General features: G+C 40.1%; 1 protein-coding gene across 2 annotated transcripts; it reads right to left on the bottom strand.

Annotated features, from left to right (window-relative positions):
• Nucleotides 1–42: 42 nt before the first annotated feature.
• LOC105456487 (mucin-2) lies at nucleotides 43–18986 on the bottom strand. Of its 2 annotated transcripts, XM_011700559.1 has the most exons (9): nucleotides 18456–18986; nucleotides 10983–11070; nucleotides 5157–6454; nucleotides 4104–5033; nucleotides 3280–3724; nucleotides 2871–3060; nucleotides 2263–2528; nucleotides 1844–1998; nucleotides 43–1289 (listed from the first exon to the last, which is right to left on the bottom strand). In XM_011700559.1, the coding sequence occupies exons 1-9, from the start codon at nucleotides 18465–18467 to the stop codon at nucleotides 1125–1127; spliced, it is 3549 nt and encodes a 1182-aa protein (XP_011698861.1). In that variant the 5' UTR covers nucleotides 18468–18986; the 3' UTR covers nucleotides 43–1124. The 2 variants fall into 2 exon arrangements, with proteins under 2 accessions (XP_011698861.1, XP_011698860.1); XM_011700558.1 differs by having other exon boundaries at nucleotides 4104–6454.
• Between the last annotated feature and the right edge of the window lie 2393 nt (nucleotides 18987–21379).

Raw genomic sequence — 21379 nt, 5'->3', positions numbered from 1 at the left:
TATTTCCGTGCGCGAAGTGTTGGTGGTGAATAAAATAGCATGTTGTTATCGTATAAAATGTATTTAATAAATAACATCTAACAATAAAATAAATAGGGCTTGCAGCTCGTCTTTATCCATTTATGTATGTATCACAGAGCCGGCGCGAATGTTCACGGAGTAGGCAGAGATATATGTCAAATATTCGAAATTCATTCGTATAATTCATTCATATCCAAAATTTGCTCATGTGTTTTCGATGACGAGATTGTTATGCTGATTTGAGGTATCATCAATTTGGAGTCGACTTTTCTTTAATTAGAACTATATTAGTCAATCGTTTCTAAGTTATGAATTATTTTTAACTATAAGAATTCTTTTGTTAAAGATTTTTGTTAAAGAAATGTCGGTTTCAAATTAGTGAAAGGAGTTCGCTATATAGAGTATTGACGTAAATCGTGAATTATTTGCGTCTGTTTCTTCGATCGTAGAAGGATGTAAAGGAAGCGATAAGAATCTCCCGATGTGATAATAGTTTAGAATTTTTGATAGAACCTCTAAACCCACTTCAATGCTGACTCTGCGAATACGTATACACACGCATAAGGACGAATTTAAACATTGATACGCATAAATGCAACTTCGGGCACTGGTCACGTGCCAAGAAGCAGTGTTTTGCCGCAGACAGTTTCGTAGAATTCTATTTCGAAATTTAAATAACTTCAAGTTGATGAAACTGATGAGATTCAAGTCGATGAACTGTTGTTTCTTCATCCTCCTCCTTTTTGTTCCTCTCTTCTTCTCTTTCTTCTTTCTCTCTCATTCTCTCCTTCTACAATGAAGTTTACTTGCTATAAGTTGCTGCTGTATATGCAAGTGTTACTTCCATTGCGTTGAACGAAAACGTTGAAAGAAATAACGGCTACGTAAGAGAAGGGGGCGTCTCGTTATTCAGAAATCGATACAGCCCTCTGACATTCAAGTCCAGTTACATCTGCGGTTGTGTTACTTAATTGAGTTTCGTACGTTTCTATCTCGAGGGGAAATAAATTAAGCTTCTTTTGTACATTTATACAGAATGGCATTCGGTGCCGCTCGCGTAATTACTACGCGAGAACGTGAGATGACGAACGCGGCCCAGCTTCTCAGACCACTCCGGTGACGCTGTGCAGCCAGGGCTTGAAGAAAGTCGTCCTCATATACACACCCGGTAGATACGGAGCCGCACATTTAATGCCGTGAGAAACGGTCCCGACTAGGAACCATCTGCCGTCCGGTCGTTCCATCACTAGCGGGCCACCACTGTCACCCTGAGGAAAATCATTAACCGTTGTCTATAATTGTTCAAGACCTATGTTTTTGGCATTAACGTTGCGGGATGTAAGATAATTGTTTATTGCGGCATACAGACAATTTGAAAGGACAATAATTAATCGTCAAAGATTCTTTCTTTGAAACAACAAAAATCTTTCTTCCTTTTAAACAAAATAGTGAAAAACAAATAAAATTCAAAATGAAAAGCAAATAAATATTATTAAGAATGTTGATATAAATTTTCCACGTGTGATCGATAAAGTTATTGCGTTACCTAGCATTATAGAATTAAAAAGTGGTGCTGATAAATAAAGACAGGATAACAAATGCGTTTGATATTTCTCTCTAGAATGAAAAATAACACCTACGACAGAAGATCGAGTAGATTGTATATGATAATACTGATATTATAATATCTAACTGAAGCTTCGCACGTGCTGCCGACAGAGTAATCATATTATTTGCCATAAGATCAAAGAGGCACCGCTAACAGCTGGAACAGTTAATAAAGCTAATGGAACACGGTAGGGAGAGCAACTTATCCGATTACCTCACAAGAATCCTTCTGGCCATTAGCGTATCCAGCGCAGAGGAAGCTATCCAAAATCAATTTCGCGTGATCGGCGGTTTGGAACATCTCCTGGCAAACCGAGTTCTTTATTATGGGCACTTGGACCTCCTGCAGCACCGACGGCACGCCACCATCTATCGAACGTAGCGATACCGTTAGTAAAACCTTGACGGCGAATTGACCGCACGGAAAAGAAAGTCACGTTAGAACCACGAGCAAAATTCGGGCGCGTAGGAGGCTGTATACGAGAGTCATCGTGAAAGTTGTTACTCTGCTCTCGTCACGGTAACCTGTTTCATTTTGTACTTTCTAGTCTTGCGGGAAATTTATCGCATGAGTCGTATGTGCACAAAGGCGTTCGCATTTTATAAATTGGGTGAACGAAAATCGATACTCACTGTATTTAAGTCGGCCCCAGCCCGTGACTGTCGCCATTCGGCCGGTGAAGTCGATGCCTTCCTCCGGCATGCAAATCGGCACGATGTGCTCGTCGAACTGCACCGGCGACTCGAGCTCCAGAAGCGCCAGGTCGTTCTCAAATGTCGCCGGATCGTAACCGCGGTTCACGATGACGCGGCGTACGTTTTTCGTTACGCTGCGCTTCGACTCCAGCTCCCCCGAAATGTCGTATTCGCCGAACACCGCGACCAAAGAAGCCAGGAAGCTGCAAACAGTAGAATAATGCGATATTTGTATATTTTTTTTTCATTTGACGTTAGTTTAGACAGAATATCCCGTTATTTAACTCAATACTGCAGTTAAGAGATTGATAAAAATTGAAATCATAAATCTAGACATTAAATCTTCATATTTTCATATATTCTTCACGAAGAAAAATAATGAAAATTGTTACTTACTCTTATAGCGCGAAAGAGAAAGAAAGAAGAAGAGAGAGATTTATATAAAGTTAATAATATATTATAACAGTTATATAGACACACATAAATGAATTGTCTGTATTTTACCAATTTTCGGTGAAATTTAGAGTATAATTTCTATAACTTACCCTGGCTGACAATGGGCCGCTGTTATCACATATTTATCAGTGATAAGCACACCTCCGCATTTATTCTTCGTGAACAAGCCGAGCCAGGTCGCCTCGCGAACCAAGACCTGCCATGGCCATTCTCCGAACTGCGCGCCTTTTCCGCCGACTATTTTTCCCGATCTCGAGACCAAAGGTCTCACGCCGCATTCTGTTATCGCAATAAGTCATTTTATGTTGACCGTAATAACAGTCGTGACAATTGCGATTAATAATACACATTTTTATAAAGGATTTGAAACAGAGTCATATGTATGAGGTTTAGTGAAAAAGTAGAAAAGAAAACATGATTCCGATTTAGATGTTCGGATCTTTTATTTGTAGAATTTTTTTTACAAAACCTTTGCGAACTTGTCGACTGCTCACTTACGAGTCCGAAAGTTGGGTACGGCATCCGAAGTTTCTGCAACGCTGCTTTCGGTCGTGTTCAGACTCTGTTCTTCTAGGATCGCCTCCGTGCTACTGGCCGGCGCAGCTGTCGTGGTTTTCCTGGTCGGCTTCGTCGGACGCCTCGTCGTTACTTGGGGCCTTTTTGTCGTGGCGTTTTGCAATGTGCTCGGTTTAGGTTTCGGAGTAGTCACCTTAGTGGGACGCGTGGGCCTCTCGGGGGACGACGGTTTCTGTGTGGGCCTCCTCGTGGTCGCGGATGGCCTCTTCGTCGTCGCCGACGACGACGAGGACGGTCTAGCTGTGGGCCTTCGCGTAGGTCTTTTTGTCGTGGTGCTTCCACCTGTCGGTCTTTTCGTTGCGGTAGAAGATGTTGTTGAAGTTGTCTCCCCGGTGGCATTTCGAGTGTAGACCATTTCTTGCAGATTCTAAAGAAACAAGCGGGAAAGAAGAACAAGTTACACGAATTCCAGTACTCTGTGTGAGAGACAAAACACACGTTTATTTAGCTTGAATTGTTTTAGCTTTGTTATATTACTCGAGCAAAAATAACGTATACAGAGTGCGTAAACATTTTCAAAAGCACGAGAGAGAATAAAAAAGATTCAAAGGTAATGAGCTCTCAGCGTTCTTTAGTTAAGTTTAAAAATAATGAGACGTTAATGTAAACTGCGTTTATCCGCTCGTATCGCTCAAAGCACTGAAAGTTAAGCCGTGTCCGTGTAAAACTCAAAGCAATCTAAAACTTCGTCAGACAGCGCGGAGTATAAAACTCTCTCGTTGATAAAAACAAATTATCTTGTTTACCCCAAAGGTACCCTGCAGCGACTCGACCAGCTTGTTAACAAAAGCATCGACTTTGTTCGTCAGCACGTCGTCCTCGACGAACGTGGGCGTCGGGATATCGTGCTCGCTGATCAGCTCGATATCTGGATAGCCGGTGTTGTTGTACGTCTCGACGATCGTCGGCTTCTCCTGCTGCGAGATCGGCATCGAGATGTTGAGATTTGGATTCCGCACCGGCGGGAAGTTGATGAGGTCGTCCGGTGCCGCAGTCTCGTCGTCGCAAGGTGCGGCGGTGGTAGTCCTCACGGTATCTTTGAATATAACATTATTAACCGGCGTCAAGTTCGACCAATTATTGACGCCGGACGTCGACGGCCTCAGATTGAACGTCGGTTTGCTCGACCATGAGGAAACCGTGGTCCAAATCACAGGTCTCTTCGTGCTCGGCCGATTCTTCGTGTTTGAGGTTTGCGCCGCGATCGCCTCGGTGCTGACATCGACCGTCGGTCTCGCGCTGGTGCCGTCCTTCAGGTTGACGCTGATATAACTAGTAGAGACCACGTTGTTGTTGTTGACGTTGGAAATGACGGTGCTGATGTTGTGAGTTATGGTTGTGGACCCGCTAGGCTTCTTGGTGATTAGCGTGATGGGTCTAACGGGAGTAGTTTTAATCGAAATTGAAGCGGGCCTGATGGTTGTGCCCGAAGGCTTCCTCGTAACAGGTTTCTGAGTGGTTTGCGTGGTAAAGCTCGTTCCAAGCGGACCGAGGACTATCACGGTCGGCGCCGGAGGGTTCGTCGTAGGTCGGTTGTAAGTGCCGCTGGAAGCGTCGGAGTAAGTTTGCGTAGCCGGTCGTGAACCGTATGGGCCGCCCGACGTCGGGTGATGCGACGTGTAACTCGTCTCGGTAGGCACGTGCTCGTAGTTGTAGTATGTCGATGAAGGTTTAGGCTGTATGGAACCAGGTTTGTAAAAACTGTACGGGAAAGTCGAGGATGCGGGAGTTGTGGGTCGATAATTCGAAGAACTGACTTTGATGTGATGAGTGGGCTTCGAGGTCTCGTCAATACTCACCCAGGCCTGCACCGGCGAGGAATTGGGAACCGGGAGTGTCACCGATACGTCCGAATTCGGCGTAGTGTCGTTCAGGATGGAGATTATGTGATTAATGGCGATCTCCTCTTTGTCGAGGACGTCATCCTTCTTCTTGTTGCCCGACGGCAAGTCGTATATAATGGTCGGTACCTTCACCAGATCGTCTTTGATACTGGAGGAGGTCATTGGTGTGGTAGCTTCGATCTTTATTGAATCTGTCGCCATTTTCGTAGATATTCTCTTCTCGACTGTGCTCGTCTTCTCGAATGCCAGCGGTGTGCTAGGTAGATCACTCGTAAGCTTTTGCATGTTGGTGTACATCTGAGTCACCACGGGCATATTCGTTACTGCGGATGTCGATTTGGGAGCTTGCGACGTGGACATCATCGTAGAAGATTCAGGCTGTTCCGAAAATTTGATCCACGTGCTTCCATCTTGCGTGGCCTTATCAATCGGCATTTCAGTGGAGGACGGCCGGAAGATCTCGTCCGGATTGTTGATCTCCTCGAGCACCGTACCGTTCTCATTCAGTAATATCGTCTCTGGATCGCTATGATTATGCTGGCTCAGTCCGTGCGAGAACAACGCCGGAAGTTGATCGACCGGGTCCGCTATTTGCAGAATCTGATCGGGACTTAGCAACGTGGTGATTGGTTTCGCCGCCGATGAATCCTGACTCTGGATATCATTAGAATCTGAATTCGTCAACAATCCTGGTAATCTCAGGTCATCGATGACATTCTGCTGACCCAAAAGAGCCGGGAAGTCCTCGGCCAAGTGACTTACGTCCGCCTGTTGGGGCAATTGTATTTTTTCGGCATTGTTTGCCATATCGGGCGACGATAGTGTCGGCGAAGAGACTTGATTCGAACTCGAGATCTTCGTGTATATCGTTTCGCTGCCGCTCGAGATGGTCGGCTTGTCGGTCTTCGTAGTCTCTTCGCTCGGCGACACCGACATACCAATCGGCGTGCCGTCCGGATTCAGCAAGATAGGTATGTCGGGTACGTGGTCGAGCTGATGCATAGACGACGCATGATCGAGAAGTTGCTCGGCCTCAGACAGATCGTCGCTGCCGTTCGTCGTGTTCTTCGGCGGTAATTGGCAGCACGCACCGAAAAGGAAGCCGTCCATGCAAGCGCCGACGACCTCGCCGTTACGCCGTGTGCATTCGTAATTAAACATGCATATCGCCGGCTCGTTCGACTTGATGCGCGACGGCAACGACGGCCGGCACACCTTCGGCAATATCGTGTAGCCGCCGAACAGTTTTCTACCTGAAAAATAATTATAAAGAAAGATCAATCCTAGGATTCATGATTTTTCTCTTTGCTTCGTGCAAAATTAATTTAAGAAAGCATAATATAATTCACATAAAGCTTACACGATATTCTTCTAAATTTAGCCGTTTATTTAATGCGCATATAATGTTAAAGAGTTTTCGCAATTTCTAAAGATACGGTAAAAAATTTATTTTCATAAAATAAATTATCATCGTAGCATGTTGCGAAGAGCAGGCATCCGAAGTTCGCTCCGGTTGGTATTTGGGTTGCGGAAGAGTACCGCGTTCACGAGTAACTCGAGACACTGCCCCAAATTTCGGTTCACCCTTGAAGAGAAATCGAATATCGGATCGAGGATTTATTGGTTGCGATATGCAACCTACAGTGGAGACGTTAAATAACCGTTTTCGCGTCGGCCAAAAATATATGGATGTCGTTTATCTTGCAACGTTTCCGTTTTAGCCACCGATGTTGCAATAGAATGCACGAAGCAAGAAGAGTATAAATAGACATTGATTCAACATTCGCGTAGACATTGATTTAAGAAAGGAGAGCGAAAGGAAGATTATTTCTTCAAAAAAATTATCCGCGCTCTTTCGTTATAATTCCCATACAGATTTGACGATATCCGTTTCTCCTGCTTGTTTTCTCTCGAGCAGGCGAGAGAAAATATGAATCAGCGTCAATATTGAGTTAATATCGGGATACGGCGAGAGAACGTCGGTTACGAGATTCACGCCCGCCTGCGCGTGTGTGCTGTGTTTGCACATACGCGGCTATCTTTTCCGGTTATGCTTAGCTGACCAAAGCATAGACGAGCAGGCATGTAGGCTCCGCCGCACGTGTCTTCTACACGCTTGCACACTGCCGATATATGATGACCTACTCCGCGATCCGTCCGCGATGCTTGTCTGGATACTCGCGGCTGGCGTTCCAGATTTTTGCTATGCGCGAACTCTCGCGCGTTTTACCGATCCACCTTATATTTATCAGTCTCGGTATGCTACATTCGCTCGCCGTTTTCAAATAGCATGTACCCACAGAGAACAAACGCCTAAAGCTCGCGATAAGGTTGTTTGAAAGACGTTCTACATTTCTCGACATCTTCTAGACTTCTACCTTATGTCTTCTACCTTATAAACGTCTTTTGCATTTTCGCATTGTGATCATATACGAAAAAATACGTGAAATAAATATCAATACGGTAAATGTGAAAAAGTAACAAAAATAATATACCTATGAAATAATAATACGCGCGGGCAAAATAAAAATTTTCGCGATAAATTCTTTATTTATAATGTTAGAACAAGGTGCACAAAAATATATAACGACAATATCAAGTTATGGCAGAAGTTTGAGAAAGTTTGAGTTCTCAATTGATTAGAAACTTGATGATTAAATTCATCATTTTTATGTGGGCCTCTGATACGCAAATATGTTCTCGCGTAAAATTTGCATATTTTTTTGCGGCGCTCGTCGTGATCGCAGACAACTCAACTTTCTTTTCTACGCGACGCGGAAAAGAGGCGAAGGGCAATTTGCAATTTAGATTAGCCGCGGGATTGTGCACAGTGTCGCGAAAAATGGGTTCACTATACGTGAGCAGCAAAAATGCGATTATGCTCATTCTGGAGCACGTAAAGCGCGCCAGTTAGTGGACAATCTGGACAATCTTTACGAAAACACGATGCGCACGCAGCTTGATTAATTATCGCGAGAGGTATGACGTAATGGCAACTAGTAAATGTTCGTTGTCGATATTGTATATACTATATATAATAGAAGTTCATTTAAATCGAGAGAACTTCGTACTAAATATTGCACGCTATCCAAAAGCTGCGCAGAGAGCTTCGCGAATTATTTATGCGAGTTAAATCGAATCGCGCTGCCGCACGAACACTTCTCAAGATTTACACTGTTTCGTATGTAGGTTTGTCTAAATTATATACATTATGCCTTCACATAGAGAGAAGAAGGGGTACTAATGCAGTCAGTAGTTTATTGATCTCAAATCAATAACCGGATCGCGAGAAAATGAACACCTTAGAAAATACTTATTAAGGTGTTAAACGAGTATCGCGCATAAAGATGATGATGCACAATTTCCTATGAGGTGTGTGTAGTCTTTTATTTATTCTATCCTGTAGCATACCGCAACGATAAAATATATGTTGAGGACAAAATGTATATGCTGGGGACAAATAGTAGTAATAATTAACTCGTTACGGTTAAACTTTTCGCTCCCGTATGCATTTCCCCACGTGTATTTCCGCGTTGGCGAAGCACAACGTACGCTTGGAAGCAGATAAGATAAAAGCAGCTAAAATAATACAGGTATTATTTAATGCAGACATAAGTTGGCATTATTAAAAAAAATTCATTATCCTATTTCATTTTTGTACTTTCAATGCGTGAAATTTTTATCATGCCCGGAATAAATATGACAGTAATTATTAGTAATCGATAAAATTATTAAGCTGGATAATCTGTTATAATCCGTTATAAATAAATAAATAGCGACTTATTACCAAAATTTTCGTTGCCACGTTTTCAAAATTTTATGTGCATATAAATAATTCAAGATATATATAATTAACAACTTATATATAATTAACAACTTGATTTTTTGTGTATATTAATTAAACTTTACGAGCTTCATTTATGCCACGTATGATTAGGTATCAAGAAAGCGTTTGACTTTTGACAGATCCCATTAGATTGATATACCAAATGAATCGAAAGGAATTTCACACGCTGCGAGAAATGTCATCATAAACTATTATAGAGCTGTAAATGTCATCGCGAACCGAATGTCGCACGAACCACAAACTCTCTTGACACAAATCAACGCGCGAAAGTGGAGAAAGGTGAATTTCTGATATATAGGGCAAAGTCATCGCTAATGAGCATTCAAATGTATGGCAGTTACATGTTTGATATGCACCGGCTTGCCGGAATTTCGAACTGGGAGAGAGCGTCTTTCGGATTCACGGCGTTGAAAACTCGACGTGTTCGATAGATGATATTCTAAAATTCGCCGTCAATAAAGAAGAGTGTCCTAGAATTGTCGTCTTTTGCGTTTAATGAGAAGCTTCAAATTAATCTTCTCCTTACAGTTGTCTCGTATAGAATACATTATCGTCACTTTTTTAATTTTTAATATTAAATATTAACGCTTAAATTATAATTTAATTTCTATTAAATTTCAATTTTGTTTAAATTAATTCAGTTATACATTAAAACAAGATTATTATTCATTTATATTTTCGAGATCAAAGCTATCCAAATTGCTTGTTATAAAATTACACGTTGTTATAAACAATCACGTTTAATAATTCGATATCACCGTCGCTAAAATGACTGTCACGTTTTGAAGTTTATATTTGTAGTTTCTCCATAAATACGCCAATAACATGTATAATTGAGTGAATATGGAATGCCAATATATTTGGAACAATATTGCCCCGACGACGTGCGTCGCTTTCATCTTAAATGTCGTATCTCTTAAAATTTTCATGTGTTTTACACAGACGAACTCGCGGATAGACACATCTCTCTTGCGACTTTCGAGGGGAAGGCGCGAGACTTTGTAAGTAGAATACAGTGTCAATATTTGCCGTGCCAAAAATTCGTAAAACGCGACGTGTTAAAACGTAAAACACTGACGAGAGCGGCTTTTCTCCGACGACCCTTGACCTTCCTCTCACGCTCGCCGGAAGGGACCGAAAGCGGCGTACGTGAGACATCGATATTCGCGCAGCTCGGCAGAAAATCGAATTTCACCTCGTCTGTACGCTCAACGCGCGACCGGAATAAATGGCATATGGCGAAAAGCTTCCTCCTCGGGCTCCACCTCACTGTTGTTGATTTTGCTCAAAGAAAGACGGAAAGTAGAATTCGGTGTCAGTAATGATCGCTGACTTTAACATATCATTTGGTATACGAACCACGGGCACTGGCATGCATGTTAACGAGAATGCATATGCGAGAACAATTTGTAAAAGTAGAAATCCGAGTTTGCCTCGTTTCTGTGTTACTCACGTATTCATAATCTTTTAACGTGGTAAATAAGAAAGATTTACTATGCGGAAAAAGATGTGTTTGAAAAATTATATAAGTTATACTGGTTATATTATTTTTGCGTTAAACAAGTTTCATTTTAATTTTTTAAATATATGTGGGATAGAGACAGGGAGAGAAGGAGAGAGAAAAAGAGAGTGAGCACTTATTAATGTTCTAGGGCAAGCTTTCTAAGAACAAACTGAAACGTAATATACAGCAAAAGAAAGCAAAAATGTCCAAAACAAGAAAAAAATAAAATTAACATATACGCAATGCGCAAAAGAAATAACTGAGAAGCGAAAGAAAATAAATATGTATAAATAAAAAAATAAATAAAGAGAGAAAGAGAGAAAGATACACTAATAGAATATTTATCTGACAAAAATTAAGAAATATTCAAATACATTCAGCCATATTTATTAAAGTAAATATGTGAAGTGCAAAGTATTGTTGTAATTACCTTCATTTTGAAGCGTCCAGGAGTGAGAAAAGACGCATGTCAGAGTAAGAAAGATGAACAGCAGACAGACACCTTTCCTAGCAACCATCTGTAATGAAAAAAAGTATTTTAAGTATTTTAAATATATACTTATACTAGTTAAGAAAAAAAACATATTCATCTTGAAATTTAGATTAGTTTTGTCAAAAGATTAAACAGATTTAAAATTTAAAAAAAATTCTTATCAAACTTAAAGGTAGCTCTGCTTTAAGTCAACTCAAGTTAATTTATTTATAAAGGCGGCCCTTGGCACCAGCTCAACAACGATCTTAAAGTACCCTTCAGTTTTAAACCTGACTTTGAGAGACATAAAATGTGACGCAAGAGATATGCGCTTGATATCCACGAGGAAAAGCGGATATAAGTTACTTATAATTTTCTTTGCAGATACGAAACATGCTTATCCTAACTATTAAACGCGCATTATGTCTCAGCTAGAAAATTTCTCCATTCTCATGATGACACATATGGATTCAAGTACAAAATAAGTGAGAGATAGCATTCGTATTTTTACAGAAGATATTTATTCGATCATTTGTATCACACACTTCTCTCTTTTCAAGTACCTTCTCTCTTATCAAGTGAGCAATTTACGAAGATAACATCTGCGTTGATTGACGCCGAATAGAGATCGCGGCTGTTTTTTTAGGTTCACCTTCAACCATAATCGGTCAGCAGCCATAATTTCTCAGATCTGATTACCAGATCCACATATCGGTATGTATATTTGTCCCTCGTAACGGTACAAGAATATCAGCTTCTCGCAGGCCAGAAAAACTGGCAGTCGCAAGATGAGTCTCGTCGCGAATTCTCTCAATTAATTTTATTTTACGAAATACCAGTAGCTAATTTTGCTACACAATTTGCATGCATAAAATAACATTTATTAATCGAAACTCAGCTAGATATGCAGTAACTTAATTCCAAAAATTAATTAAAAACTCGAGTGGCATAATATACTCGTAGATAACATAGATAATTATTATTCATCTAAAATGGATATTATGAATGGTGATTACGATATTAAAACCGAAGATAATGAAGCGTGCATCATTACGTCAAATGAAATTATTAGAATATTAAATTTAATTTAATTATAACGAATATATATTTTAAAACAAGTACTATGTATTTATCACGTATTTACCTTCAAACGTATTGGTGCCGATTTTGTTGGAAAACATTTTCATTGCACGATAAAATATGGTTTATGCTCGATTCGATGTAGCATGTCATTTTAAATTATAGTTATTGATTCACACATGAACAGGCGAATCCAATGGCTAATAACGCTTACAATGGATGAATATATAAAGGGTTAACCAATATTTCACAAACATGGATCATTGCTCCTATATCGCGTAGGTGTATGCTCGCACACACAAAAAAAACGCAGGCAGTATATGTAACCGTGAGGGGCTCTATTAATAATTTTTGCAAGAAGCAAAAGGTCAAAAAAGGTTTACAGGAGCATATTATAATTTATAAAAATATAAATTTGTAGCTAATTTAATCTAAGAACAGTAACGATAAAAATTAGCCAACATAGAACGAGATAAAAGCAAGTTGATACTGTTAAAATTTTAAGCGGAACGAGAAGCGTATCTTTCAATTCGCTTTTGTCCCAATATTCGAAGATTCCCTCGAAATTCCACGAGTACGGCGTACACATACCTTTCACACGCAAGTCGTCAAAATGTATGAGGAGCAAACATCGTCTTGGACCTATGTATTGCTTCCTCCTTGGAGACGTTTCACGCTCACAGGCAAACACGAGCGCGCACATACGTGTACGGGGCTGCATGCGTGTAGCCGCGGAATCCCGTTACAGTCACACACAAGCTCGACGTACGATAACCGTGGACGAGGCGGAGGAACGGGAACGAGGTATCGGAGGAACCTGAAGGTAAAGAGACTCGCCGGAGATCTTCGGCGACGGAGTAGAGAGACCTTGATGAACGAGACGAGGAAGAACGGAGAGTCGATGAGAAGCGAGGATACGAGAATGAGCGGCCGTTGGTCGCTTTAACGCAGGTTCACCAAGACACTGGTGACCCAGTTACCAATTCGCCGATGTTCTGTCCCATTCCCACCGCGGCCTTATTAACTCATTATAAAGTTCACATCTTACACCGTGTTATGCAGATTGTTCATTCATTCGTTTAAATCAACGTGGCAATGAAAATATGCGTGCCTGCAGGTTTCCAGATACCGCGTTCTGATTTTTAGAGTTCTGAATTTTTTTAAATTTCACATGTATCTCAAACTCAAAAAATTCAAAATCTAATGAATCTAAAATCGAGGAGACGCGGCGGTATTAATATTGCTTTTTATTGAGCTCCGTGGAGAGTTAAATTGTAACGACGACGGGGACAACTATGAAATATAGCGATTGCTTGGTTGCCAAATGGTGGTTTCGATAAGCTAAGGTATGATAATTTTCGTCTATGTATGGTCCGTTCGTGCCGCTCTGATTTTTAATGCGATCCGTTAAAGCGAACTGTTGTTCCACACACAGACACGTGAGTTGATATGACTATTAATACTCTCGCCTGTTAACCTAAAAACTACGGAACATCCGGTCGATTTATACGATGCCGATTAAATGTACCATGATTATGCTAATTTTATTAAATACTGGACAATTATGTTAATTATATTAAATGTACCGGAATTATATTATGCGACGCGCATTCGCATTTTAAATTATGCCGCTTAATCCACTTCGATATCAAATATATATTTAAAATAAAATGTTTCGAAACATATTAGTCAAGTTTAAAGAACATTTATAAACGAAACATTTTACGACGATATTTTTATCAATTAAGAAAATTTATAGCGAGCGATAAAGGATAATAGATAATGTGAGATCTAAAGAAAGATAATAATAAATATATATTATTCCATTTTACTTTTTTGCATATGTAATAAGAACTTTTACGATGCAAATGATCGTAGATTATATAAGTATGTAATATGCTTAACTATATTAACATAATCCATAATTATAAAACACTCTAGTTAACTATGATGTTGAGCATAAGGTTAAACATACACTTCATTATGCACGGCTACCTTGATTCAGGGTCGATTGAATTACGATAACGCGTATATCGCGTAATAGTTGCACACGTTATACGGCTTACATCGTGAGAACGTTACACCACCACATTACGCTGTTAACACACAAGTACCGAGCCTTTCGTACGCCCTACGTACGGCCGTGAATACGCGGAAGCCACTTTCGTTGCAGGTGTTTCGTTTTCGCGCAACATTTTCCGGTTGTTGTACCGGCGATTATACCAATCAACTCGAGAATTCAACGCATTTACTTCCAGCAGCATCTTCTATTTCACTTTTAGTCTCTTTTTTTATATCATGAAGTATTGTCAGTTATACGATTATATGATATATATAATTGTATTATATGTATATACGTATAGTATATATACGTGATATAACAATATATGCATGTATAATTAACAATACTGAAAAAGAAGATAAGACTAAAAGTGAAGTGGAGGACGCTACTGGAAGTAAATACGAATTCTCGAGTTTTAATTGGTATTGTATATTTTTATTATTTATGCCAAATTATATACATAAAACTTCTCGTTGCTCACTTCAATCTGCGCTTTCGTTGCTACGTTTATTGATCGCCGACAACGTAAAACCGCGACGTTGCATTCCCGCGGACATTACTTTCCGGGCCTATCTGCCGCGGCGATCAATGGTAAACGAGTCCTCTCTCTCTTTCTCTCTCTTCTTCTCTCTATCTCTCTCGGCGTGCTTTACTGCCGGCAGAAAAGGTACACGGGAGAATTCTCTCCCGGTGAATCGGAAAAATGTTTTCAGGAAAACACGGCAGGATCTCACGTTCGCCGCGAGGATCCGCACGCTCGTCACACGGAGGATCCTCGCCGAGAGGATCCTCCAGCCAACCTCGACCTCTGACGAGGCGCGAATCAACAGAATTGAAAATTCTTCCGCGTTCATTGGCCGTCCGTCAATGCTGAGGTATCGTGAATGCAAAATGTACGTGCGGCGTTATCCATATACATAGATATACACACACGTGCAGAACCTCGGAGAAAGCTTAGTTCGACGTGATTGGATCTTGATTATTGGATCTGGGTGACCCGATTGCCTCAACGGGGGAGCTTCCTCGTCCTCGACAACCTGTCGTGAAGATCGTCAACGATTGATGCTACGATTAACGATCGATCACGTATGCGTGGGTGATTGATGACGCCGAAATGTCCATTAAGGCGTTAATTTAACGCTAAAAGTTACGACAGAGACCAATGATCCTTATTTCAAGTTCAGCTCGTTATAACTTTGTTGATATAATTGAAGATCTTTATAAAGTAAACCCGTTAACGTTCTTGAATTTTTGTACTTGAAAGAAATTCTAGAAATGAAAGAAGATATTTCTTTTTCCCTCGCGAGCTAAAGAAAGATTTTCACACTCAGCCTCGTTTTCGCGATTCGCTTTTCGCGGATACACGGATAAGCGCGATTTGAATTAATCCAACAGGTCGGAACGTCTTTGGCCTCCATTTTCTTTCCGCGAGTGCAAGCACGAGCGTCAATTATCGAGACGACGGTGATTAGCGAAATAATCTGAGAAAGTAGGGAACCCGTGCCATTCGAATGGAACACAGAAGTCCGCGAAGTGACCGCGCGAAACTAGACCTAGGACGAAGATGCAGACAGCCGCTGCTTTCACTCGATCGTTTAAGACATTTCGAGCGCGATCGTTCGTGCAAAACCGATTGATTCCTCCTGTGCCCGTTTCAACACGGAAGACTCAATATCCAACCGCCTCGTACGAAGCATCGAAAGTGATAGCCGGTATTGTACATTAACGTGCCAATGTCGATGGCACGAAAAGCCGCGTAATCATTTGTGGTTTATCAGCGCGATTTTGTTAGAAACTTTGTTAGAGACTTTTTTATCTAAAGGATAGAAAGAACTGGAAATTCTGTTTTTACAATAAAAATTTTATAAATTAAATATTTTTGGATAAAAAAATTTTACAGATTGAAATTGGGTCGTTTGTTTATACGTATAATTTTATGTTTCATAATTTTTAAGGTGTAATTTTATAGATATAACTTATTTTTAACTGATCTACGTATATCGTTAATTCCTACGCTAATTATAGAATCTATTTTATTTATTAAAATCAAAGAGAGTTCAAAATATTTTCTCTGCTGTAAAAACTATGGAATATGTTGAGACATTCATTTGAGTAGGAAAACCGCGATTTACGTATTTAAAAAAAAAAACATCAAAAATTAATTTAATTCTTTTTCCACGTGAAATTCTCATTAAAGACGAATATTTCTGTTTGTGTATTAACTTTAAAAGACGCCATGTGTTACAAATGCAAATCTTTTTCTGCGGATTAACCGGTTAAAGGCGTAGAAGCGTTAAATGCGCGAATGAGTCTACATGATTGGAAAGAGTGACAACGAACTGTCGAAGCCTCGACAACCGTTACGACCCGCCACCACATACCTGACTCATGTACACATTGGACGTGCACGTGCGTAAAGGATGTACGCGTTAGGTGCTGCTAGGGGTCAACATGGAAGATCTATCGTCCGTTCAAAGAGTATCTCGTCAGAGGGAATTGTATAGATCCCTCTAAAAGTGAAAATATCCCTATCGATTTATTAATTTCAGAAAACTAATCGACCACGATTTTTTCATGATCTCTCTTCTTAGGTTTCACGCGCGGAGCCTTTGATTAATTAAGATACGGTTTAATTATTGCATAACAAAAATAACATATGTAACAGGGAATAAAAGGATTAGGTGTCTGGAAAAACGTAGGTAAACAAGTAAAAACTAAGGCAGAAAAACATTGACCTTTTACTTGATTTTCCTAACAACTTGATAATATTTACCGAGCATAACTGTGTTTACGGCACGCTTAAGATTCGCCAGTTTTATGCGTGACCGTTGCTGCGTGCACGCACGAAACTGGCGAACGTAAAACTGGAAGCGCTGATTCGCGCGACGCTGACTTCTCGTGACTCAGGTGTGTGCGCGCTTCACGGTCGGTGCATCTCGCCGCGCGTCTCGTCTGCCGGCAAACGAGGGCAAGTCCGCGCGGCGAGCCAGGTCGCCAATACCTGTTACTTGCGTCATCGATTTGTGTGCCGCGGATCTTCCTGGCAAAACTTTCGGCGTCTAGCTCGGGCAGACGCGTCGTGTCGGGCGCGTGCACGTTTAATGACGCGTGGATGAGGGATACGGGAAAGGGAGAAAAAAAGCTACGGGACACGAGAGATTGAAATACCGCGATGCAACGGGGCATGCCAAATGTTCTTTTATGTATCGGAATGCATCGTTTTTTAACGTCGAAAACACGGCTTTCTCCCGTTTTCACGGTCAAATTACTATCCGCGCGATTACGCTGACTTTCCGATCCTGGTTTTGGTAGACAGTTCGATCCCTGACGTCGATATCGAATTTTATGCCGATTACCTCGCATTAAACTTTCTCCCGTGAGAACAAATTTATTGTCAACTGAATGCTAAATCATATTTTCTTTTATATTTATTGTTTCCATGAATATTAATTTAAATTAATTCAATTTTCGCAAATAATTTTTGCGAAATTTTAATTTTTAATTTAAAATTTAAATAATTTGCGATGACACATTTATGTCACATTTAAAATTTAAAATAAATTCTTTGTAAAGAGCACTTCAATTATTATATTACTAGCAATATTAATATAATTTTATAATCAATAAATTAATTATAAAATTGATTGTTTTATTTAATAAAACTGATTTTGTTATATGATAATCAATTAATATATCAACAACTTATTTAAAGAGAATTTTATATGTTATAATATAGATAAAAATTATTATGATATAGTTTACAATTTTATTGCAATTAAACAAAAGAATTTTGCAAAAAGATAATTTGAAAGTATGTCTAAGAGTTGATTTATTGCATAGTAGATACTTGAAATGAAAGGTCAACGCCAATATTTATATTTTATCAAGAAATTCAATATTAGATCCAAATTTTAATATTTTAAAAAATATGTGATATATATATATATATAAAAAGAACCTGGTCTTTTATTTATATTTATTTCTTCTTTTATTATTCTTTTATTATTCTTTTATTATTCTTTTAAGATATGCACGTTATCTTTTTTCCTTTCTCATTTTCTTTCTTTTCTTTCATAATTATTTATATATGATGCTTTTATTAGCGATAATGTATAATTCACATTCTCTGCTAAATACACAGAAATTCGTTAAAAGCCCCCGAGTCGAGAATGCAATGCATCATGAAGATGGAGCAATTCCTCGGGTTGGCACACGAGGGAAATTATCTCGCGCTCGTTTCACCGGCCGCATCATCGATCAAACAACCCCTTAAGGACCGAGCCACTTACCGTGCAGCGCATTAACCTTGGTGCAACCGAGAGGGCACGTTAAGCGCGTCTCATAACGTTGTTTTAATTCCGGCAGACGACGGGGTCCGCTGTTCCGGTCTCGCTTTCCGCGCGAGAGAGGAAACGTGACCTTGCCCTTCTGTCGTGGTCGGATCGTCCCTTCCGCGTGGCTTCCCCTTCAGAGAGAGATCACTGATCTCCTCCGCACTTCTTCACTGAACTTGCTTGCGTCTTGCCAATCGATTCGCCGGCATGAATCGTGCCACGCTACGTACGCGATCTCAAATTTCGAACCGGTGCACCGACCTCGCGTGTCTCGATCTCTTCTTATCGCGCGCGTTACTGCACTCGTCGACCGTCAGCCTACAGGCGGCATCGGCGGTACCAGGATTTCGTTCTCTCGCGGGACTAGCTGCCGAAACCGGTCGCACTTGGAAAATCTCTTCTCTGTAACTCTTACGCGCTCGCACCGATCTGTACCGCGCGATCGTCCATCCGGCTAGCAAACGGGATGGTACCTGTCTGGCCGTCGTACCTTGTGCCACGGCATGTGTTGCTGGAGTCGCATGGCTAAGTCATAAGCGGCGCCTTCGACGAAGATCGGTGGTGGTGGCCGATCTGATGGTGGAAGTCGTTTATGGTGGTGGCAACACAACGTTCGACGGAAGCCGGGTTTGGCGTAGAAGGGGGGGAGGGACCGTTTCACGGAGGACAGAAGCCGTCGAATGCGAGTAGAAGGAGTCTTGGGGAGAGGGGAGAGAATCGTCGGGGAGTAAGACAGAGAGAGAGAGGGAACCAGGAGAAACCAAAGTGGGTCAGTGGCCAGGTCACGTGGAGAAGAACGGGGCCCAACGTGCAGGACGGCGACACACTGTCCTACTCATCCACCGGCCGCTCTTGGCCGCTCCAGGTTCTGTCTGCCCATTCAGGAAACGCTTCGCGATACTATCGTGAAAATGAGATGCGATCCTACTCAACATTTTCTCTCGCCGCTACTCTTCCCAGAAAAGAGAAGGAAACCGTCGGATGGAAAAGCCAAATAAGAATCGCGATGACAGCGTACAGATCAGCTGATAAAATGCCATGACAAGGCTATATACGAGTTCGTCAGCAGGCGCCATTCTGTGCTTGCATTAGTATTTGTATTGATATTCATGGTTATTCAACAAAATGTCACTTAATAATAATAAAGGCAGCAAATTGAACAATTAAGCAATTTAAACTAACTTGCGCGCTACCGTTTTTAACTAAAGATACCAACAAATACAATTTAAAAAATGGTTGCATAATATCACGCTATACTGATTCTGAAATCTACTCTGCAAGTGAGTGCTCGCGGAAACAGTTAAATAAGTTTTATGCCTTTGGGGTTTTGTTCCGCAGAAAATACATTTCCGACGGCAGAGTTAGAACTCTAGTTGTAACATTTGTTCTTGTCTCTTGTGAAACGATGATCGTTAAGATATCGCTTATAGAAAATGTTTCAGACTTCCCGCGTCTCGTTTCATCCAATTATTTTTTAATAAAAATTATGAACGACAATCTTTGCGACAAGTAGCCGTCCATCTGATATTTCTGTAATAATAACGGCAAAAGAAATTTTACGTTTCGTAATTAGAAAAAAGGAGAAATGTGATGCGTATTGCCTTTGAATGCGTCTGAAAGAGATAAATGAGTTTCCCTTAGCATGATAATAAAAATTTCAAAACACTTCGTCTCCGTCGTAACTTACATACTGAGAGAAATACTGAGAAAGCAAACGGCAATATTCTTTGTAAGAGGAAGAAAAATTACATGTGTATCTGAATATAATATTGGAAATGAATTCCCTAACTGCCGTTTGATCTTCAGTATTGGACTATTGTTAGCTTGACACGGCAACCTTGATGGTTAGCGGCGCAATCCAATTTTTAATTAAAACTTATTAAAATTCACAGTTTTTATAGTTTTATATTTCAACAAATATTTTAACGAATTTTAACAAACTATCGTTACGTGTGTGATCAATCTCATATATTGTATTTATTTATTTTTATTTTTGTTTTGTAAGTTTTCGTGACTCTATCATCGCACTGAAGATGATACTTGTTACAGATCGAATTGTTTTGCGAATCATTGTTCTACAATTCAGTTAAAATATGTTATACTAATTACTACTTAAAACTAGCTTGGCTTGTTAGCTGCTTTTTACCCTCTTTTTATCGAGCCTTGAAGTTGTTTATTATTTTTTATTCCTAAAGTGTGTTGAATTTAAATTTTTAGCAGAAAGATAATTCTTTGACACGCTTGTCTAAAATTTATCTTGAATGTGCAATTAATTCTTGATCTTTTTGCAATTAGCAGCATTTAATATCTTAATTTTTCTCTTTATGCGCGCACGCGAAGATCTCATCAGCGGTTAATAATAAACATCCAATTTCCGGTATCTGCGCGTCTTTGGTTTCTCTCGCCGCGTAAGTGTTCCTACTTCCAGATACAAGAGGATAATTACAATAGAGTGCCGTAACGAGTTGTATTACGAGATAAATACAACTCGCGTAGCGCGTCTGTCGTCTGCTTGATATAAAGGTCTGTCCCACTAATGATATTATCTCATTACCGTTAATGACATACACTCAACGGAATGCGGATTATTGGATGAAAATCGTGAATATTTACGCACATACTTTTATATATTATACGTTATATATTATATCTATATCATTATTCAGTTAGAATAGTTATTAATTAATGAATTAATTATCTCGCGTAGAAATCATATCTCTTATTTTTAATCAGAGTAAGTTTCGCAAGTACGTGGAAAAAATTGAGAGAAAATATGACTTTAACCAGCTGGGAGAGTCTGAAGTACCTCTTTTACATATCACATATTGCAATACTGGGAAAAGCCCGAAACTCACGTATATTCTTATTACCATGATAAT

This window comes from Wasmannia auropunctata, unplaced genomic scaffold, assembly GCF_000956235.1.
Source record: "Wasmannia auropunctata unplaced genomic scaffold, wasmannia.A_1.0 LD335650.1, whole genome shotgun sequence".
NCBI classification, from domain to species: domain Eukaryota; kingdom Metazoa; phylum Arthropoda; class Insecta; order Hymenoptera; family Formicidae; genus Wasmannia; species Wasmannia auropunctata.
Note: the sequence above shows the minus strand (reverse complement) of the source record. Positions and strands in the feature narration are given on the sequence as shown.

What these genes read in the sequence shown, in the direction of transcription:
- LOC105456487 (XM_011700558.1), bottom strand. An exon ending in CGTACCCAACTTTCGGACTC is followed by an intron (nt 3,061 to 3,279) that starts GTAAGTGAGCAG and finishes TTGCGATAACAG; the next exon opens with AATGCGGCGTGAGACCTTTG. An exon ending in GCCAGAAGGATTCTTGTGAG is followed by an intron (nt 1,290 to 1,843) that starts GTAATCGGATAA and finishes GATTTTCCTCAG; the next exon opens with GGTGACAGTGGTGGCCCGCT.